The sequence below is a fragment of the Eptatretus burgeri genome, chromosome 12 (assembly GCF_056783735.1).
Source record: "Eptatretus burgeri isolate ZD-2024b chromosome 12, Ebu_testis_v1, whole genome shotgun sequence".
Taxonomy (NCBI): Eukaryota; Metazoa; Chordata; class Myxini; order Myxiniformes; family Myxinidae; genus Eptatretus; species Eptatretus burgeri.
The window spans coordinates 68,860,463-68,884,562 of record NC_140972.1 but is presented as its reverse complement, the minus strand read 5'-3'; the positions used below and the strand labels follow the sequence as shown (position 1 = coordinate 68,884,562).

Below are 24,100 nucleotides of genomic sequence, written 5' to 3'. Positions count from 1 at the left end.
ATATGTCCAGTCCATGCTCGGTGTTATCTTTATGGCCTTCAACAGTGTTATCTTCATCCAACACCTCCATCTTTTCATCTCCAACTCCCTTTCATGATATCAACCATCCTTCATAACCTTTCTCCCAAAATGTTCAGCAAATCTTAATGAATATTTTATTTTGATTGAATTGAATAAATGTTCTATTTCTGTTTATACAAATTAATCAATAAAAACCATCTGTGGTAAAAATCTCCTTGTGAAGAAAATGAAATCTCATCAAATGGACACAACACAAAATGTACTGGGGGAATCGTCCACTCGTTCAGTCCTTCTTCATTCATATGCAGCACAAAGTTGTGGGGTAGCATCATTGGCTGACGGCATAACTATGTCAGTGATGCAATGCCCTATGCTGGTTCGGGCAGGATTTGGAATTTGTTCATGGTGCTGATGATGGCTCACCTCGTCTTCACAAAGGACACTTTGGGATCTTCAACGTCCACCAACTAATGCTGGCAGGTGGGATGCTCAGCTTAATGTCCAACCAAGGGTGGGTACACACATTGATGAATCACTGTGCCTGTCAAACACCGGGATGACAGTTTATATCTTGGTCAGGGTTCGAACCCAGGCGAGGCAGCTGAGAGAGCATGTGTGTCTCTCGAACCAATCCTGTCTGTGTGTGTGGAGTGTGCGTAGGCGGCTGTGTGAGTGGTGTTGGGAGGCGGCCATAGCATGTGGAGGCGGCCATAGCATGTGGAGGCGGCCATAGCATGTGGAGGCGGCCATAACATCTCTCCAATCTGAAAGTTTCACACTATTTTCAATATTTACTCACCAAAACCAAGCTCCGCACAAAGTTTCTTTAGTGAGGGATCTTTGGGACGTCAATATATCCAGTGTTCACAATGTGATTTATAGAATTTCTTGATATACAATGTTTCTTCTTACATTTTTTGTGTCAAATGCACCTTCTGAGGTAGTCAGCATTTCGAGAAGAGGGTTTTACATTGCAGACGCTGTTTTCTAGGAGTGGTATTCCGCCTCTCAGAGGTGACGTTCTGTCGACGACAGATGTAATGACGTCAACGAATGACCGATGATGTCATGATGTCCTGACGCCTCTCAGCGGTGACGTCACACGTCGCCAAGCAAACAAATGTGAACATGAGAAAATCGCCAAAATTCCCAGACCTGTCCATCTGGCGCGATCTCACATCACCTATGCTGCACATCAGACCACAGAGCACCCGCATGCCGAACGTGGCAACAATCCGTCCGGCAGTTTCGGAGGAGATACGTCCACAAAATATGGCTTAGCGTATTAATATAATAACTAGCCGAAACCCCGTCACAGACGGATTCCGTTCATTCAACCACCCTCACAAGCTCACCCATACTCGAGGGACATTGACTGGACAGGGCGTGCTTGCCCCCGCCGACTCATCCCCCGCCCCTGCCCCATCCCCCCCGCCTTCAATTTGCTTACCCCCGCCCAAAAATTTAATTACCCCGGCCCCGCCTCCGCCTATTCACTCCCCGCACACACACACTGGTCTCTTGATTCCCCGCCCCACTTGCCCCCGGGACCCCGCCCCCTTGTCCACCCCCTCACATTCAACCCTGCTTAATTCACCCCAGCCTGCGCCCACTCATCCCCGCCCATTTCCCGCTTTAAATTTGCTTACCCCCGCCAAAAAAATTTGCTTACCTTGCCCCCCCGCCTCTTCACTCCTCGCCCCCGTCTCAACGAAAAGTGTTTATTCCTCTTCAGAGTGAAAAGTTGACTTTTGCCACGATGTGCGATGCACTCTTCCAGGTACGAAGTTTCTTTCAGTCCAGGTCACAATACTGAGAAAAACGTGACGCGAGGAGGAGCACAAAATTGGTCCTTCAGTATTAATATATAGAAGATACAATGTTTCTTGTTACATTTTTTTGTGTCAAATTCACATTCTGAGGAAGTCAGCTTGTGCAGAAGAGGGTTTTGCATTGCAGACGCAATTTTCGAGGAGTGGTATTCCGCCTCTCAGAGGTGACGTTCTGTCGACGACAGATGTAATGACGTCAACGAATGACCGATGATGTCATGATGTCCTGACGCCTCTCAGCGGTGACGTCACACGTCGCCATGTAAACGAATGAAAAATGAAAAGTGTTTATTCTGCTTCAGAGTTGAAGTTTGACTGTTAGCACCATGTGCGATGCACTCTTACTGGTATGAAGTTTCTTTCAGTCCAGGTCACAGTACCGAGAAAAACGTGACGCCGACCGCGAAGAGGAGCACAAAATTGGTCCTTCAGTATTCATATTCAGTATAGATGGTTCAAGTACATCTTTAGTTCAGCAAAACTTTTTAAATCACCTCTGAACACACCTAACTTCCTTTGATAACCAGAATACCCTAAATAACCAAAACGACCATATCTGCATCAGCGGAGGTTTCAACTCCACTCTCGAAGCCCGATGAGGCAGGAACAGCACTGAATCCCTTGTTGCCTCCACAACACCCCTCGTAAGGTTTTAAAAAACAACGGAATGACAAACACATGTGGTGGTTACAACACCCTTCAACGATACAATACTCATGGTGTCATTACATTGAAAGTAATATAGCACTTGCTCACTTGGACAACTTTCATGGTAATCCTTGACTTTCACGTTTCACTCTGTCATCGATGATCTGCCCAACTGGGTTTTCAGACCAAAATACAACAGTTGTGACAATTTCCACCAACAATGGTGGGATAAAGCTGAAATGCACATTAGACTCTTCCATCATCAATATTGTGCAGATGGTGTTTAAAACGAACAAACAAACGTAACCTTGCTTGAAAATTAAATCCTGCAAATACAGGAACAGTTCCATGGAACGAACAATGCAGGTTCCCCAAAATTAAGGTGGCAAATTCATGGTGTAAAGACACCTTTCCTCAATTCTTTACTCGATACCCAGACTTGGTGGTCTGGTGTAATGTTGAGACCATCTGCTCTGAGTCTGATCGGTCAGTGGTTCAAACTCCAGCTGAGTCATACCAAAAACTTTTAAAATGGTGTGTGCTGCTTACTTGCTTGAGGTTCAGCTTTTGAAAGGATAGAGCAAGGACAGTCCCTTATTTTTGGCATCCTTGGAGAGGAGGAAATTCCTCTCATCAAGAAACAAAATCTCATCAGCTTGTTCTGGTTACCTCAATTCATACATCAATACACCAATAACTCTTCTATAATTTTTTGAAATATTGTGCTGTACTGTGTATCTTTTTTGGCCACATCTCTCAGTGGTGAAGAATCACGAGAGAAATTAAAAATAATTCTCGTATCCAGATCCAGAACCACATCTTCACTAAGATGCAATCAATTCGTACTTGTCACACACCGAACCTGTTCACCAAGTTTCGTCCGAATCCATCCATAACTCTGAGATATATTGCTCAAAGACAAACAAACAGACAGACACGGATGAAAACATAACCTCTGTCCACCAAAGGTGGCAGAGCACAGAGTACTAAGGAATCTAGTGTGTGTCAAAGTGCCAAAGTGTCAGGTCAGGTCATCTATGGGTGAATGCACCGGAGCAGCTCGTTGCTGCATCCACTTTGCTGCGTCCACCTCTGTCTGGCCATCCCCCAAGCAGATGACTGGCCCATCATCATCTCGTTTGAGAAACAACTCATGTTTTAAAGTTTCATGGCCGATATCACAGTATGGATTTTGGCCGGTGGAGTGTGCGAGGTCTGTGGCTGAGCGGTTGCTCGTGTTGAGGTGGAGCGACACCACCTGGCAAAGTTTTTCAAATTTTCCACAATTTCTGCACTGTTGTCACTGGGCAGGGCACTTTGTAGCTCTGCAGTCGTGCATGGTGGACCACAGTTGCTGTAATGCAGTGTGGACCATGTGGGGTGTTGCTGCGTATTTTGTGCTGCGAAATCTGTTCCCGTTGGTGTGAGTTTGCCGAATTCCCTGAACTGTCGTCTGAAGTTGTAACAGGTGAGATTTTTCTGGTAATTTATTGTGCACTGTGGAAAGCTGCTTCCATTTGACTGGCTATCTTGATGGCCTGAGTCAACGTTAGGTCGTCACATTCGAGCAAGTCTCTCCTCACTTCTGCACTTCATGTTTTCTCAGTCAGCTGATCTCAAATCATCTCATCGTGCAGTGTTCAAAACTTACAATGAAGTGGTAATTCTCTCAATGCAGACACATATTTGGAGAAATGATCACCAGGCCACTGGCCCTGTTGTCGGAATTTGAATCGTCGAATGAGGGCGCTCTGAGTGGCTCCAAAATGTGAAGCAAGTGTGGTGGTGGGTTCAGAGAAGGTGGACGCAGGGTCCAGCGTTAAGGAAACTTTGTGGACACAGGGCCCCACAAACTTGGGCTCAGTTATAGCTTCCTTCCAAGAAAAGAACCTGATATTAAGAAATTGTGCAGAGTTGTTGGAGGAAACTTTCAATGGAGTCCCTTTAGAAGTCCTGAAGAGAATTCAAAACTGCAAATGCAAGAAACACTCCAGTGCTTATCCTCAACAACTAAAACTATTTTCCATGACACTGCAGTTCAACTCAGCAAAGGCATATCACAATGTGAGAGAGACATTTATCATGGCCATGCCCCATCGTCGTTAAATCAGGTCGTGCTACAGTGGTGTAAATGGAGATCCTGGCTTCACAAAATCAGCATTTCTTGCCCTTCAAGCACAGACCAAGGACAACATGTCTATTTATCAATACATGTCTATTTATCTACATTTTCAATCATGGCGACTGCTAATTTGCATATTAATGAGATAAATTTAAATGATATTAAATTTTAAGTTTGTTTATCATGACCAGTGACCCTAAAAACATGGGTGTGGACACCTCACCAGGCTATTTGGATGCTTACTTTTGGAGATAAAAATAAAAATAATAATTTTGAAAATGGCCACCACTAATTTGCATTTTTATGGGTTTCTCCAAAAATGCTCAAGGGTGCCAGAGTGGCATCAATCGGAATATTCATTCAGATGGTCTGATGATCAAAAAATGCAGAAAAACATTGTGCGGACCCGAATGCACGCTTTTCTGGCCAACGCTCAGACTATTGCGCCAGGGCCAAGATAAGCGACAGGTAAAGTGGTCCAATTTTGAATGATATGGCGGTTATGTGGTGCCGTGTTTTTGATAATGGTTTGCGTTTGGGTCCGCATTAAACTTCTCCAGTTTGAAGATCTTGTCCATGGTCGATTGAAGCAATCGAAGGTATCAAGCGAATTAAATTGAAATGAATGAGAGAGACAGAGACAGAGACAGAGACAGAGACAGAGACAGAGACAGAGACAGAGACAGAGACAGAGACAGAGACAGAGAGAGACAGAGAGAGAGAGAGAGAGAGAGACAGAGAGAGAGAGACAGACAGAGAGAGAGAGACAGACAGAGAGAGACACACACACAGAGAGAGAGACAGACAGACAGACAGACAGACACAGAGACAGAGACAGAGACAGAGACAGAGACAGAGACAGAGACAGAGACAGAGACAGAGACAGAGAGAGAGAGAGAGAGAGAGAGTTTTTATATTCTTTTATTACAAAAGTATAAAAAGGTGTCTCACCAATGAGACAAAGGCGTCAGCACAACACTTTACTGTTTTTCACAGCAAGCAAACAAAATATATTTTAACAAACAAGAGGGTATTTATAAAGGTAGAAAAATTTTTTTTACCAAAACAGATGAACAACCATTTATTAAAAAACATTTTAGATTGATTCATACTTTTTAAATCAGAAAGGAAACTCAAGTGATTCATTTGCAACAGAGCAAAGAACATTTTTTACACACCATTTGTCAACAAAATCCTGCATTCTCCCAGACTTGCAACAGAAAAAGAAATCAAGCTGAATGCGAGACACAACTAAAGTTCTGAAGGATAATAAAACACAATAACAAGCATGCGCAGATTCCACCTTATTTTTCCTTGTCTTATAAATTGCCATTTTTGCTTCAGCAACCAAAAACCTGGCCAAACCAGTCTCAGATTTGAAACTAGAGGAAATAGGGAAACCATAAATAAATTTCACCAAGGAAAAAGAAAGACCCATCTTTAAAATAATATCATGCAAAAACTGAAAAAGAGGGACAAGTCTTATGCACTCTACATATGCATGACAAAGCGTTTCATTGTTTTCACAAAATGGGCACAATTCCGAGATCTCATTGGAAAACTTGTGCAATAAGATATTATAAGGGAGGATGCAATGCACTAATCTCCATTGCAGGTCACCCGAACGTTTAGAAATTGGGGGGGGGGGGTATATAAACCTCTCCATGCAGGGACAAGAGGGGTCGAAGTTGGCAAATGTTCTTTCCATTGAATCCCGAAAGGACTTTTAACTGAATCAGCAAAAATATACTGAATACAAAAGGAATACAGGTTCGCCTTCTCAATGGAATTTAAAGGTACAGATTTTCCATCCCAGTCCAAAAGCAAAACAGGGAAGGCATATTGATTGGGCAAATCCACAATATCAAAAAGACTCCTGAAACCCACTCCAAAACTCATTAATGCCTTTAAGATAGCAGAAAAAAGCTGACCAATTATCCGTATTGATTTCAACCCAGTAATGGTTGAGATTTCATGACCAGATTTCCATCTTTCTTTTGAAAAATCCAGCAGATTGTGCACAAGAAGTATATTGGACCCCACAAAATGTTGCACAAAAGCCCTAGAGGATGGGATTCCTGTAAAACAGGGATTGTAGAAAACTGGTTCATTTCAGAACATCGAGGCAGTAAAGGAAGTGACCTCACGTTGCAGTGATAAAGCTTGCCAAGCATTGATCACACTCTGCATATATAGAGGAAGTGGTGACACGTCGATCTTCAGGAGGTCGAGCAAAAAAAGCTCACGGCCATATCCTAGCCGGCCCGCTTGCTTTAGCAAACAAAGGGTCAAACTCTCCCAAGGCATGTGGTTATAAAGCAACTTTTTCACAAAAAGAATGCGGAAAGTCATGATCCTGCTGGTGATGTCAACAAGCCCTTGACCCCCCTCATTACGAGAAAGGCTGAGCACACCTGGTCGAAGCCAGTGCATACCACCCCAGAAAAAATCGATTAAGTATTTTTGAATATTTTTAATTCGCCATGCAGGTGGCTGCAAGACAATGAACCTGTGTTACAAGATGGAAGAGACCAAATTGTTAATGACTAAAACTCTTCCATGATATGATAATTTGCACAGAAGGCCCCTCCATCTCTGAAGTCTGGAGTAGACTTTGTCTGTTAGTCCATCCCAGTTTTTCTGAATACTTTGAGCATCACCAAGGTGTACACCCAAATGGTAAACACTATTATTCTTCCAAGATAAATTGTCAGGTAGTGTTGGGAAGGAAAAATGCATTGCTAATCCAAAAAAGGAGGCATAACTCTTTGTCTAGTTTACTCTGGCTGAGCAAGCAAGGGTAAAATTATTCATAGTTTTATGTAGTTCAGATACATCTTCTTGACATTGAATTGTAGTGCACCTGGTGTTGGCTCAATGGGTAGGGTGGTGGCTTGGAATCCTCTGATCCTGAGTTCAAACCCCACTCCACTGTTGAATTCATACCAGGTGGGGTTGACTCTGCCTGTCATCCTTCCGAGGTCGGCAAAATGAGTGCCAGCATGCTGGTATCCTGTGTCGGAGTGGCGACCCGTCCAGGATTGTGTCCAATAGCCAAGGAGACTGCTTAGGCAGCACCAACGCTCTGCATGGAGTATGGTCCCGATGGATGGATGTCGTGCAGATATCATCTGCATAAGCAACAAGTTTTATAGCAGGTATGTCCGGAACGACAGAGAATCCCACAAGTTTCTCACGCAATTTAACTAAAAGTGGTTCAATGGAAAGAACATAAAGGAGTCCGGATGAGGGACATCCTTGCCTTATTCCTCTGGTAACAGTAAAGGGAGGAATCAACTCATTATTTATTTTGAATAAACTATAAATATTGTGATACAACAACTGAATATATGATACAAAAATACGACCAAAACCAAAACCCTTTAGGATAGCAAATAGATAACTATGATCAATACTATCAAAGGCATGCTCCTGATCAATAAAGAATAAGCCAGCACTTTTATGCAGAAGATCACACACATCAGCAATGTCACGAACAGCGCCAAGATTGTCATATATTGATCGTCCAGGCACACAACAGGTTTGATCAGGATGCACCAAAGATTGGACTACCAATTTTAAGCGAGAGGCAAGGACCTTTGAAAAAATCTTGCAGTCGGTGTTCAGTAAGGAGACAGGACGCCAGTTTCTGAGTAACTGGGTGTCTCCCTTCTTTGGTAACAAGGAAACAACGGCTCGCCGGAAACTTAGGGGGAGCTCCCCAACTTGAAAACTTTCCTTGAGTACTTCCAAAAGTTCGGGTCCGATAATGTCCCAAAAGGTTTTGTAGAATTCACAGGGGATTCCATCCAGACCAGGAGCTTTCCCGCAAGCCATACTGGAAAGAGCAAGACCCAACTCCTCCAGCGTGATGGAACTCTCCAAAGAGGCTCGCTGTGACTCAGACAACTTGGGTAAAGGTTCAATAAAGGCTTTTGCAACATTCAAATCAATCTTTTTTGCACAGAATAAAGAAGAAAAATAATCGACTACAATTCTTTTAATCATCTTAGGTTCACTTACTATCTCTCCTTCAGGTGATTGTACAGATAATAGTTGTTGTTGAGCTTTAGTTTTCCTCTCCAAAGAGAAGAAAAACTTTGATGAAGTGTCAAAAAGACTCAAATTTTTAATCTTAAGCCGCACTAAAGCCCCTTTAGCCCTTTCGTTGACAAGACTGTGAAGAAGTTCTTTTTTAGTCATAAATTCTTTACGTAATCCTTGATTTCTGTTCAACTCAAGAGGATTTCTTTGCAATTCTAAAACCTCTTTTTCTAGAATCGTTATCCTTGAAAGACTATCCTGAGAGTGATGAAGTTTATACTGCTGACAAAAGATTTTGATGTGGATTTTTACAATATCCCACCATTGTAGCTTGCTATGAAAAGTATTTTTCCTTCCGTAAAGAGAAGTCCAAAAGATCCTAAAAGCATTGCAAAAAACAATGTCTTCCAAAAGACTAACGTTTAGAGCCCAATAGGCACTCCTACGTTGAAGATAGGGAAAAGTTAATTTTAAAGAAACTAGGTGGTGATCTGAAAAGCCAGAGGGAGAAATTGCCGTAGACAATATAAAGTTCCGAAAATCATTATTAACATAAAATCGATCTAAGCGAGCGAACGATACCCTGTTATTGGAAGCTTGACACCACGAATATTGTTTAACTTTGGGGTGCTGCAATCTCCAACCATCAACCGAATTATACTTTGCTAAAATGGTCGCAAACCCTTTTGCACTCTCAGGGTGAGGTTCTGAGCCATTACGGTCCAGAGCTGGCTCCAAGGTACAATTAATATCACCAACGAGGCACACGAGACCACTAAAATCAATCTGGGATAAACAATCATCAAGAATGGAAAAATATTCGTTTCTTTTTGCAGGATTACTTGGGACATAAGCATTTAATAGTGTGATTTTATAGCCTCCATAAGAAAAAACCACAAAAGCCAAATGACCTTGCATGAATTCGTGAAAAACAATTTGGTCCGATGAAAGACTTGATCGAAACCAGAAAGCAACTCCTGCACTGCAGCAATCAAAGGAACTGAAAAACCAAGAACCCCTTATTGTGGTTTGCCACTCTGCAGAACAAGTCGGTCCACAACGCACATCCTGAAGAAGAGCTACATCAATATGCTTTTGATCAAGTAACAGTCGAACATGTGTTTTACGTATAGGGGCGCGGCCCCCATTTATGTTTAAACAAGCAAGAGACAGAACCATTTTAGTATTTTATAGGTGGGTACTGGTTACTGAAGTTCTTTCCTTGCCAGAGTTACATATTTCCTCAATCTGTGTACGTGGGATTCATTGGCGCCATAGGCTGCCGGATTTTTAGTAATAAGGGATGCGGTAAGCATAAATTTATCGAGTTCCGGAAAGAAATCGGTTAGTTTAATTTTTTTCCGAAAGGTGTTGTGGAGGAACTTGATCACCTTTCGCAGGAGCAGGGGCATTTGAGCCCTTGTGGTCTTGTGAATCTCCAGCTGCACCATCCAACTCAGAAGAATCTGATATTGAACAAGTATCATCGGAATCACTCGACTCCTGTTAAAATTTAGCATCCTTTTTGTTTACAGATATAGCAGACATTGGAAATGGTTTCACGAAAAAGGAATCCTCAGGAAGCAGATTTCCTTCTAACTTTTCAGGTGTCTGCTTCAAAGTCACTGAGGTAATGGGTGTGGCTGTAGATGTGACAGGCAGTTCTATGGTACTCGGTGCAATTACAGTTTGGTGAGATTGTTCTGTGGTGTTCGGCACAACTATAGTTTGGACAGATGGCTCTGAGTTATTAGGCTCTATTGTAGTCTGAACTGCTGGTTCTGAGGTATTAGGCACGACTATGGTTTCAACAGTTGGTTCTTGGGTGTTAGACACAATCTCCGCATGAACATCCTGCTTCAGTGTATGACTACCTACTGTATGTCCAGAACAAGTTTCGTCTCCACCTGGGACATCTACTGATGGTTTGTTTTGAAGCTCCATAGTCTCCTCGTCATCACATGTGAGAGGACAAGCATAAACATCTGAAGGATTTTGGTTACTCTCTTTCCGATTGAGTGAAACCCTCTTCACAGCGACCGCTTCCGCGTATGAAGAAGGTTCGACTAAAACTGCACTTTGGTGCCTTCGTTTTCCTCGTGTCACCCAACCAGACTCATTTTTTCCATTTGTTTGATTTTCAGAGTTTTCTCCTGCCTCAGTAGACACCCCAGTGACCTCAGGTTCATTTACATTTTCAACTTTACTTGATTCTTTTTCAACGACCCTTGGGCATTCATTTTTCATGTGACCACACTGTCCACATTTGTAACACACTAAAGTCTGAGATGTGGCAAAGATGCGGTAAGTAAACTTTTCATGTTCAATTTTTAACATCTCGTCGAGCTCACGAATGTTTGGCTTCGGAGTAATAAATAGTTGACGTCGAAAGGAAAGAATATGTTTTGTACTGTGGTCCTTAAAGCGAACAGGAATGAAAGTTATTTTTGAAACAACAGTGCCATACTGTTCTAAAGCAGGCTTCACCTGCTCGTTTTTTATGAAGGGAGGAATATTTGACAGGAGTACCTTCATCGATGGAACATCGAGGGGTGATATGAAGAGGAATATATCCGGCTCCACAGTCAGTCCTGACTCCACAAGCTGCGCCACCATTTCCTCTTTAGCGACGAAGATAACAACACGCTGATTCATTCTCGATGCAGCTATTACACTATGCATGCCGATCAATTTTCCGACACACAAAACAACTTTTTCAACTGAGATTTCGGGTGGTGGCGTACACGAAAACCCATTTTTCCGACTTAAAGACTCTAACAGCTCAACGTTCGCCATGATTTAGGTGCAATAACACTCAATGCCTTGGGGTATTAAAAATAAAAAAAAAATAAAAAAAATAATAATAATAATAATAATAAAAAAATCAATACACAAGCGACGCTGGCGAATGGAGGAAAATAATAATAATACGAATGATAATAATATGGACGCGGTCCAAGAATCGTTCAAAGGAGCCAAAGCAATGGCAAAAACTAACAAAACACTTCTTCTTCTTCTTCTTCTTCTTCTTCTTTCGGCTTGCTCCCGTTAGGGGTCGCCACAGCGGACCAACTGTCTCCATTTCGCTCTATCCTCCACATCTTCCATTGACACTCCAACCACCCGCATGTCCGCCCTCACCGCATCCATGAACCTCTTCTTTGGCCTTCCTCTTCTCCTCCTGCCTGGCGGCTCCATCTTCAACATCCTTCTCCCGATATACTCCGTTTCCCTCCTGTGCACATGTCCAAACCATCTCAATCTCGCCTCTCTCACTTTGTTTCCAAACCGTCCTACCTGCGCTGTCCCTCTCATACACTCATTTCTTATCCTATCCATCCTCGTCACTCCCAACGAGAATCGCAGCATCTTTAACTCTGCCACCTCCAGCTCTGCTTCCTGTCTTTTTGTTAGCGCCACCGCCTCCAAACCATACAACATAGCTGGTCTCACTACCGTCTTGTATACTTTCCCCTTCACTCTTGCAGCTACCCTTCTGTCACAAATCACTCCTGCAACTCTTCTCCACCCACTCCATCCTGCCTGCACTCTCTTTTTCACTTCTCTCCCACACTCTTCGTTACTTTGGACAGTTGATCCCAAGTATTTAAACCAATCCACCTTCCCCACCTCAACTCCTTGCAACTGCACCATACCACCACCCTCCCTCTCATTTACGCACATGTACTCCGTCTTACTCCTACTGACTAACATTCCCCTTCTCTCCAGTGCGTACCTCCACCTCTCAAGGCTCGATTCAGCCTGCTCCCTACTCTCCCTACAGATCATGATGTCATCCGCGAACATCATGGTCCATGGAGACTCCAGTCTGATCTCGTCCGTCAACCTGTCCATCACCATTGCAAACAGGAAAGGGCTCAGAGTCGATCCTTGGTGCAATCCCACTTTAACCTTAAACCGGTCCGTCATTCCGACCGCACACCTCACCGCTGTCACACTGTCCTCATACATATCCTGCACTATCCTCACATACTTCTCCACCACCCCCGACTTCCTCATACAATGCCACAACTCCTCTCTTGGCACCCTATCATAAGCTTTCTCTAAATCCACAAACACACAATGTAACTCTTTCTGGCCTTCCCTATACTTCTCCATCAACATTCTCAAAGCAAACATCGCATCAGTGGTGCTCTTTCCTGGCATAAACCCATATTGCTGCTCACAGATCATCACCTCTCCTCTCAACCGAGCTTCCACTACTCTTTCCCACAACTTCATGGTGTGGCTTAACAACTTTATCCCTCTGTAATTTCCACAGCTCTGCACATCACCCTTATTCTTGAAAATCGGAACCAGCACACTTAATCTCCACTCCTCCGGCATCCTCTCACTTTCCAAGACTTTATTAAACAATCTGGTAAACAACCCCACTGCCATCTCTCCTAAGCACTTCCATGCCTCCACTGGTATACCATCTGGGCCAACCGCCTTTCCACTTTTCATCTTCTTCATAGCAGTCCTCACTTCATCCTTACTGATCCACCCCACTTCCAGATTCACTATCTCCACCTCTTCCAACCTTCTCTCTCTCTCATTTTCTTCATTCATCAGCTCCTCAAAGTACTCCATCCACCTTCTCAACACACTCTCCTCGCTCGTCAGCACATTCCCATTTGTGTCCTTTATCGCCCTAACCTGCAGCACATCCTTCCCAGCTCGGTCCCTCTGTCTTGCCAATCGGTATAAATCCTTTCCCCTTCTTTTGTATCCAACTTCTCATACAGCTCGTCATATGCCTTTTCCTTGGCCTTAGCCACCTCTCTTTTTGCTTTTCGACGCCACTCCTTGTACTCCTGCCGACTTTCTTCATCTCTCTGACTATCCCACTTCTTTTTCGCCAACCCCTTCTTCCTTATACTTTCCTGTACTTCCTCATTCCACCACCAAGTCTCCTTATCTTCCTTCCTCTGTCCAGATGTCACACCAAGTACCTTCCTAGCTATCTCCCTCACAACTTCTGCTGTCGTTGCCCAATCATCCCACCCATCTTTACCACCATCCAACGCCTGTCTCACCTCCTCCCTAAATTTCACGCAACAGTCTTCCTCCTTCAGCTTCCACCATCTGGTCCTTGGTTCAGCCCTCACTCTCTTCCTCAACCTCACCTCTAAAGTCATCCTACAGACCACCAATCGATGCTGTCGAGCTACACTCTCCCCTGCCACAACCTTACAGTCACTAATCTCTTTCAGGTTGCATCTCCTACTTAAGATGTAATCCACCTGTGTGCACTTTCCTCCACTCTTGTATGTCACCCTGTGTTCCTCCTTCTTCTTGAAATACGTGTTTACCACTGCCATTTCCATTCTTTTTGCAAACTCTACCACCATTTGCCCTTCCACATTTCTCTTGTTGAGACCGTACCTCCCCATCACCTCCTCATCCTCTTTATTTCCTTCCCCAACATGTCCATTGAAATCTGCTCCAATCACCACTCTTTCATCCTTGGATACACTCTCCACCACTTCATCTAACTCACTCCAGAAATCTTCTTTATATTCCATCTCACACCCCATATGTGGGGCATATGCACTGATGACATTCATCATCACCCCTTCAATTTCCAACTTCACACTCATCACTCGGTCAGACACCCTCCTCACCTCCAATACCCTCTTGACATGATCTTCCTTCAGGATTATCCCGACACCATTTCTCCTCCCATCCACACCATGGTAGAACAGTTTGAAACCACCTCCAATGCTCCTCGCCTTACTCCCCATCCACTTGGTCTCTTGTACACACAGTATGTCCACCTTTCTTCTCTCCATCATATCAGCCAACTCTCGCCCTTTGCCAGTCATCGTCCCAACATTCAGAGTTCCAACTCTCACCTCCACACTTCTACCCTTCCCCCTCTCCCACTGCCTACGGACTCGCCTTCCCCGTCTCCTTCTCCTCCTTCGCCCAGCAGTAGCACAATTTCCACTGGTACCCTGCTGACCACCGGTACCGGTGGCGGTCGTTGGTAACCCGGGCCTCGACCGATCCGGTATTGAAATTCGTTTTGTTGTCCGCATAATGATTTGGCATAGGTTTTTACGCCGGATGCCCTTCCTGACGCAACCCTGGTCGCCTCTTACGACACACAGGGATATGGTACACCTATTCTAACCGGGGCATACACCGGGCCCAGTACAACTGGTGCTCATTTCGCCGACCTCGGAAGGATGGCAGGCTGGGTCAACCCCCTGGTATATATATATATATATATATATATATATATATATATATATATATATATATATATATATATATATATATATATATATATATATATATATATATATACATACATATATTAATTCAGTGTCCCAACGGGGCTTGAACTCAGGACCTCTTGGGTCCCAAGCCACTGCCCTTACCACTGCGCCAACACCAGGCTGGCAAAAACTAACAAAACACGTCGGATGGAAACCAGGTCTCAAAACCAGGAGGGGTTCTGAGAAACCCGAACTCCACCGACCGTGCGCGCTCTCTTTCTCTCTCTCTCGCTCAATGGAAAAGAGAAAACAAGGAGAAAGGGGGTCAAGAGAAAACGAAAACTAAAACATTTAGACGATGAGAAGAGGGAAAGGAGAATGCAACACAGGCTCCGCGCGTACCGCCAGGAACTGAGCAACAGGTCTTCGCGATTCCACGCACGTGCCAAGTGAGCAACAGCTGTGGAGAGAGAGGGAGAGGGAGAGGGAGAGGGAGAGGGAGAGGGAGAGGGAGAGGGACAGAGGGACAGAGGGACAGAGGGACAGAGGGACAGAGGGACAGAGGGACAGAGAGACAGAGAGACAGAGAGACAGAGAGACAGAGAGACAGAGAGACAGAGAGACAGAGAGACAGAGAGACAGAGAGACAGAGAGAGAGGCCTCTGGTTTGAATTCGGCTTTCATTTGCTTGATTGAAGCCATCTCCACAAACACAAACAAAAAGTTTAATCAACAATCGACTACAGCCAAGTATAACAATAATTAACCAGCAAACACACAGAGCGAGGTTCACTCTCAACTCTCACCCTTTAAGCCTCAATGGACGACAACGCCGGTCAACGACAAGAACCGAGGGACCGTCCTTTCATCAGAGCAGTTTGTCAGCGATTGCTCCACAAGCAAGTCACACGTCACGTGGTGCGGTTTTGTCTTCTTCTTCTTTAATTCCACCACAGTTTATAAACTTAATTTTGAACATTCAAATGTTGAAATCACAGTGAATCATAATTATCAGGGAATGTTATCTCCACTCGATGAGAGAACCCTCCATCACAAGGCCCTGTTGTACTGGTCCCGCTCTCGATCTTTCTGATCATCTTTGAAGGAAACATTTAGTTTTTTGTTTGTTTTTTAACCGCCAATGAGAATCTGACTACCAGTGACGTCACCCGCTGGTGAAGACCCACCCCGCCAGACTCCGCCCACATGGCACGTCACATCCTGTGACGTGTCTCCATGGATTGCAGATCATTACAGTACCTTGTATATTAACATTACAACAGCCATAATAACCGAAAAAAGAACAGGAAGTGAATCGATGACGTTCACCATGCCACATTATTTATTAAAATATCCAGTTTTGTGTAAAATCGCTGGTTTGACATGAACTCATCCTGGGAGTTGATTCTTCATTGTGAGATTCAGTGAGTGTGACGTGTGAGTGTTATTTTTAGTTTTGGTTACCATGGTAACATGTGTGTATTTCATTTACCACTCATTTTGGGACTCAAATGGTGTCATGTCAAAAGGTGTGGGACGGTTAACCTGTCGATGACGTCACAGTGGACATTTTACACGATCCGGTTTCTCAACGTCACGTGACATTACTGGACATAGTCCGTCCATATAACTTTTGGGGATATCGTGCCAGATATCGTTTTGACCCCATCTCTGAATGGTGAAGAATGAGTTAAAAATTAAAATAAATTCTCCATTTCTGTATCCCGATCCGATCAATTCGTTCTCTTCAAACACCAGGAACACTGACGTCACTGAGGTTGTTTGACGTCACAATGACAATTCCAACAATACATAAGGTAGAGACGTATTGTTGAAACGTCAGTTGGAGGATCGACGGACGGCAGAGATGTTGCTTCTTATCGCGCTCTTCGTGCTGGTCGTCGTCGGTGGGACATCGCGACCTCCGCAGCAGGTAAGTGGGGATTGTAAGAGATGACGGACTCGGGAAGGAACTCAACACGAAAGTGGGGATTTGTAAGATACCCTCGGGGAAAGGAACACACAAACTGTCACACGTTGGTACTTTTTCAAGTTGGTAAACCGGATACATTTGTGATTTTACAGGGAACCTGTTTGGGACATTTTCTTTTGTCTTATCCGAGTTTAATTCCATTGTAATCGGATCCATTTATAAAAGCTGTCATCCTTGTGCACCAGATCCAGAATATCCCGTCACAATTAGGACAGCCGACTTAACGTTCTTTCCCTTCAGAGACCAAATTAAGATGGCTGTCTTGTCCAATGGCAATCTTTGGGAGAAGTCAAAGATTCCTGGAGTAGCGTTTAAAAAGGAGTAGGCCAGTGTGTGTTGGTGCACAGTTTAAATGCCATATTTAATCTTCCTTGTCTGTCCTTTCAATGGTTGCGATCTCTCATTGCCATGAGGATGTGATGAGGAATACAAAAGAGAGTTTATCTTTGGTTAGAAACTGCAGGTTTTGGGTTAACTTTACTCACCAAGCAAAGTTGGAATTTTCCCTTCAAGAAGGTCCTTCATGGTCTAGTCGATGGAGGAATCTTCAGGGGACACTTTACTCATTGGTGGACGTTAAAGATCCCACGGTGTTTCTCACAAAGAGTAGGCGAGTTATCACCAGCATTCTGAACAAATCACAAATTCCTTTCAAACCCTTTTACAAAACTGTTCTTGTCAAACATGGTCACAAAACGAATGTACCCAGTGTGAGTAAAATGACACCTTCATGCTGGAGAGGATTGAAAACGGGATGATGATGATGATGATGATGATGAGGATGATGATGATGAAATGTACCTTGAAAAGTTGGGTCTAACCCCTTATCTTTAACAAATGATAAATTCTCATACATTCCATGACCCGTTGTCTTTGTACTCGAAAAAAAAATTTCACCAACATCTTGTTCTTTGTCACGAAGTTTTGGATTCTGTTAAATAATTGTAAATATATTGTTTAGTTTAATTTGAAATGTAATAAACTTTTCTCCTGTCCCTGCCCTTTTCCATGTCCATAGATTTACCAGAATGAGGCTGCGGAGGAACCACCGATCTCCACATTTTGTGATGTGGTCTTCGTCTCCATTGCCATCTTCTTATTTGTGGTGGTGATATCGTTTCGACCATCGTCGTGCTTCAATATTAAGAAGAGGCACAACAAAAAGCCCCACGTTCACTGGCAAGGAACACAAGTGACATTTTCATCAATATTATAATTCCTTCATCCAAGGGGACAAGATCGCTCAGGAATTTTAAACGAATTTACATTTAATTTTCACAAATAACGAGCAGAGTACCCACCCTCTGGGTGGGTCGAGTTTGAACATTACTTGCTGAAAAAGTGAAGTCTGTGTTTTCAAGAAGACTGTTGATGTTTGTGTGGTGTGTGTTTAAAAGGTTCTCGATGGTTTTCAGGTCTAAAGGGTATGTTCCAATTGAAGTTAGGGTCGAAGGGGTTGAAAGGGTCCAGTTTCTCTGGCTTGTAAAAATGTTCTAACAAGGTTAACTGGTCTAAAGCTCGAAGTTGTCAATTGTGAAATCTGTCTGAAAGGTGTAAAGGGTCCAAATTGTGTGAAGGTCCAAGGGGTCCAAAGGGACTTCAGGGAAGTAAAGGTTTATAAGTTTCCGTGGGGTGAAATGGTTAATGGGTTCCAAAAGGTGAAGGGTCTAAAGGGTCTTCAAGGGTCATGGGGGTCTTTACGGTTTTGGTGCACTGAGCGATCTTGATGTTCTTTGGGATTTTATCATTATTTGGGGGTCTGAAAGGTCATGGGGGTCTTCAGGATCTTAAGAATTTTAGGAAAGGTTCCTGTTATTAACAACGCTGACATTTGGTTTGTTCAACATTTTGATAATCCTCATACTCACCTGGAGCATCGGTGTCACTGCCTAAGCAGGATCCTGAGCAAGGGTTACACGAGATGTTTTGCCATTGCCTTCCCAGCAGTAGTTTTGGCAGGAATTTGTAAATTGGCCATACTGCCACCAATAGCGCACCCACACTTCATTCTCAAACATCACCGTGGGGATCTTTCACGTCCATCAACTGATGGCAGACGGGACACCCAGTTTAACGTACATCGGAGGAACGGCACACACATTGATTATTCACCCAGTCGGTGAAACACTCAGGATGCTAACCCAGGCTAGTGAGACAGCTTCGAGTCAAGTGTGCGTTCCTGGAAGCCATCCTTTCAGCCCAGGTCATATCTTCATGCATTTCTTCCGGTTAAACGTTAAACTTTGCCTGCATGTGGAGCTTTTGAAACGCAGTGTGTGAGAAGGGACCGCTAGAAACGGGAGACAGCCGAACGTGCGACCTTACAAACATATGGACAGACACCACACTTCACATTATATAATAGTAACTGTACTTCATTTTAGCTCAAAGTGATAAGTATTGTGTCTGTTTCTTGCAGTTTTGGATGTGGCCGCAAACATTTAAAAAACAAAATTGGAACGAAAGAGCAGCCGTTGCTCGAGGAGGTTCCAAAAACAGAAACAGTGGAGCTGCAGGATGTAAAGGAACAGGATCAGAGGATGATGTTGTGGCAGAGAGAGAATGAAAAACTACAGGAAATGGGGGAAAAGTTGCACCAAAAAGAGGAAGAACTGAAAGAAAGAGAACTGTTAGTTCAGCTTGGAGAGCAAACAGTTCAGGAAAAAGTTGTGCAACAAAAATATGAGGAAGAGGAATGGACGAAAGAGAAAGAAAAGCAGAACGAAATCGAAAAAGAACAGCAGAGGAAAAGCAAGGAAGAGGAAATGAGAATAAAAGATGAAGAGGAGAAGATAAAAAAACATAATGAAGAGCTAAAGAAAAGAAAGACGGCAGAGTGGAGGCAAATAGAGGAGGAAGATCGGAGAGAATTCCAAAAATTTGTGCAATGGAGGGAATCAGTGTATCAGGAGCATACACGTGCATGGCTTGAGATCGAACGAAAAGAGAAAGAGGTTCTCAAGAGTGAGTACATGGTGGAGAAATTACAGAAAGGGATTTCTGAACTCGAGGGAATGGAGCAGGAAAAACGGGTTCAATTCGAAAAAAGGAAGATGTTAAAAGAAGGGGAAATAAAACATAGAGAGATTGAGACATGCCGGCAAGAGGAAGAGATTAGAGAACGAGAAAAGGATGTTGAGAAAATGGAGAGAATGTTGAACCAACGAGAAGAGGAGGAGCGTGGTCGGCAAGAGCGATTTTTAGAGACCAAAAAAATAAAAGAGGAAGAGTTGTTCCGGAGAGAGAAAGAGGTACATCAGCTGGAGCAGGAGATTTATAAGAGGGAAAAAGATGTGCACTCTCGGGAACAAGAGGTTTGGCGAAGTGAGGGGAAGGAGGAAAAACGACGAGAGGAGGAAGAACAGAGACGAGTGGAACAGGAAAACCGGAGACAACGAGAAGAGGAAAACCGGAGATTAAGAGAGGAAGAACAGAGACGAGTAGAACAGGAAAAGCAGAGACGACGAGAACAGGAAGAACAGGAACAACGAGAACAGGAAAAGCAGAAACCACCAGGACAGGAAGAACAGAAACGACTTGAACAGGAACAACTGAGATTAAGTGCAGAAGAAGAAAGACGACTCAAACAGGAAGAACAGAAACGACTGCAACAGGAAGAACAGAGACAAATAGAACAGGAAGAACAGAGAGGACGAGGACAGGAAGAACAGAGACGAGTGGAACAGAAAAAAGAGACAGTAACTGATCAAGAACTCAAAAAACCTTGTCAAAAATCTGACGAGACCAACGAGGAGGCAGAAGCAAATGTTGATGCAGAGGAGGCAGAACATGTGCAAAAGATTGCTGACTGGAAACTGCATCGACAGCAAAAACGGAATGAGAATGTCATTGAGTGGTCTCAAAATTGGAATGAGAAACAACGGGTGAAGCAGCAAGAGAAACAGCTGCTCAAAGAAAAGGAAAAAAAATTCAACAAACAAATGAAGAAGCAAAGACGGGCAGAAAAGAAAAGTACAGAAATTGAACTGAAACCCCATGGTGTTGGTGTGATACAGCAACAACAGAAGCCTCGCCATGATAGCGAGCCACAACAACAGAAGCCTCGTCATGATAACGAACCACAACAACAGAAGCCTCGCCATGATAGCGAGCCACAACAACAGAAGCCTCGCCATGATAGTGAGCCACAACAACAGAAGCCTCGCCATGATAGCGAGCCACAACAACAGAAGCCTCGCCATGATAGCGAGCCACAACAACAGAAGCCTCGCCATGATAGTGAGCCACAACAACAGAAGCCTTGCCATGATCGCAAGCCACAACAACAGAAGCCTCGCCATGATAGCAAGCCACAACAACAGAAGCCTCGCCATGATAGCAAGCCACAACAGCAGCAACAGCAAACACAAGATGTTGTTCAAGGGTTCCAGCAGGAACAGAAACCTCATTCTCATCAAGTGCTGCAACAGCAGCAGAAGCAGCATGGTGTTGAGGGGCCCGGCCATATTCAGGACCTTCAACAGGTAAGCATTCTTACAGGTAAACACTTGATTTGACGAAGAATAATATCCTCAATTGTAGAGATAATTGTGATTATAATTTTGGTGGGAAAGGTAACTTATTGGCACGGTCATCTCCACGCAGGATAAATCACAAGTATTTTAACTCCCCTTGATTGGATTAGATCAACGAATTCACCTTTTCACTGATTACCTGTTTTATCAGTGATTTTCATTCTGTGCCACATCCTGAACAAGTTATCAAACTGATGAACATATCAATGTATTTAATCTTTCTTATTTTTATTGTTTTTCCAAAGACCCCTCAGAAGAGACGCCCGTTCCCTCCTCCGCCACCATCATACGTCAAACCATCCTACCGGATGGAACGTAAGTTACCAAGCATCTTACCTTACAATACACGTTATCCGAAACTTTGTCTAAATTAGATGTTCCTCACCTCCATCATGCCCCATTTCGTCTGTGCTTCAGAAGTGTTGAAAACAAATCAATATTTTGCTTCACTTGAAGCCAGACAAGCACCAAACAAATATTACAATTGGTGGAAGTCTGGGATGAGTGTCAGTGATTCCACACAGTAGTCATTGTGAACACCTGGATGTTCATTAAAATTAATTGTTTGAAAAATCGAAATTTTTATTAAAACCCACTTTCATTCAGTGATGAAAGACTTGAGCTCTCTTCCATGAAGCACTCCATCATGGTTCACTTCTACGTCATCAGATGAGGTTTCGTTATTTTAATTCGGACAGTAAGTGGGGATTTGTGGGCTCTGTATGAAGCACAGGAATGATGGAACAAATTGCAGAAATTCCCTTGTAAGTGAAATAAAACATGAACTGAAATGTAGAAAATGAGGGAAAGGGAGAAACACAGAAATGGAGAGAGAGAGAGAGAGAGAGAGAGAGAGAGAGAGAGAGAGAGAGAGAGAGAGAGAGAGAGAGAGAGAGAGAGAGAGAGAGAGAGAGAGAGAGAGAGAGAGAGAGAGAGAGAGAGAGAGAGAGAGAGATATTCATTACAGGGTTGTGATGGAAGGCAGGACAATGATGGAGATGATGATGACAATGCTGTTGAGTGGTTTTGACTTCCTTTTGTTGATGTGTGTGCAGAGGAAGAAGTCATATTTATGGCCGCTGGAGAGGAAGATGCCATGTTTGGCTGTGATTCCCTCATCACTCCTTCATGCAAGCTCTCCAGGAATGCAAAGCGATTCACCAGGCTCATGCAGATGGCTGATTCAAGCTTTTTCAAATGAACAATCTCCAGAACTAAGGTACGGTAAACACTCGATGGACTGATTTCATCACCTGGATCCTTTTTGTGTCCATGTTTTTCAATCTGTCCCTTCCTTGTTCAAAATATCATGATGAGAACTAAATAATTCCAAGTGTAGAGAATTTAATAAGTTGAGTGAATCCATCAAGCAGGTGGAGTCTCTCCCTGGTTTATACAATCAATGCCAATCATGAAGGGAACTGCAGATATTAACCCTTGGTGTTCGCTGCTTGACTTCATCACTGTACATCATGTGTGACTTCATCACTGAATATCATGCATGACTTAATTACTGAATATCATGCGTGACGTCATTTCTTTACATCACGTGTGACGTCATCACTGAATATCATGCACGACTTCATCACTGAACATCATGCGTGACGTCATTTCTGCACATCATGTGTGACTTCATTACTGGACGTCATGCGTGACTTCATCACTGTACATCATGGATGACTTCATTACTGCACATCATGTGTGACTTCATCACTGTAGCTCATATGTGACGTCATTTCTGTACATCGTGTGTGACTTCATTAATATACATCGTGTGTGATTTCATAACTGTACATCATGTGTGACTTCATCACTGTACATCATGTGTGACTTCATCACTGTACATCATGTGTGACTTCATTACTGGACGTCATGCGTGACTTCATCACTGTACATCATTGATGACTTCATTACTGTACATCGTGTGTGACTTCATTACTGTAATAACAAACACATTTAAACTCGAACGTTGTATTTACATTTCTTCCCCTCCATTTAGCTGCTGCCATCATCTGGATTGACTTCAAATATTCTGCTGAATCATCTCCAGTCTGAACTGTGACCATGGTCTCCTCCACCTCATCGACTCAAGGACTTGGTCAATCAGAAATCCGATTCGTTTTTTCCCAACATCCTTCACCCCAACCAGATTACCAAACCCACCTGCAGATTCCATGTAAACAACTTCAATCAAGATCTCATTCAAATCCTGTCCTTAAAACATTCATTGTGTAATTATTGAAAAATTATCTTCTCATAACTTTTCCTGAATAAAGGTTCCTTTCCATGAGCATCTTTCCATGTTTCTCTAACCTTGGTTTCTCATTTCACTCGAACATCCAAACCTCCACCCTTCAGTTATTCCAGTTCAACGACGGGTGTTCACTTTCTTGTTTGACCAAAAAAAACATTATTTATTTTCAACATTGTCTCCCTTGAGATAATTGCAGTTCGTCCATCTCTGTTGCATCTTGATCAAGGAGATTAGTAAACAGCCTTGTGGTGGAGTCTGCGGGCCTACGGGGAAGGGCATGGTGATGATGCGTGATGGGCGTGATGATGGGAGGAGTGGTCGTGGTGGTCAGTGTATTGGCAAGGGATATGAGGTGTGCGCGCCGCCTGAGGCGTCGTAGTAATACTGGAGTCGCCCGGCTCGGGAGTGTGCCGAATACGGAATA

General features: G+C 43.5%; 1 protein-coding gene across 1 annotated transcript; it reads left to right on the top strand.

Moving 5' to 3' along the window:
• The first annotated feature begins 19,121 nt into the window (after positions 1-19,121).
• Positions 19,122-23,712, top strand: LOC147015853 (uncharacterized). The gene is made up of 4 exons (XM_085848437.1): positions 19,122-21,371; positions 21,668-21,737; positions 22,478-22,641; positions 23,422-23,712. The coding sequence occupies exons 1-3, from the start codon at positions 19,428-19,430 to the stop codon at positions 22,621-22,623; spliced, it is 2,160 nt and encodes a 719-aa protein (XP_085704563.1). The 5' UTR covers positions 19,122-19,427; the 3' UTR covers positions 22,624-22,641; positions 23,422-23,712.
• Positions 23,713-24,100: the final 388 nt, after the last annotated feature.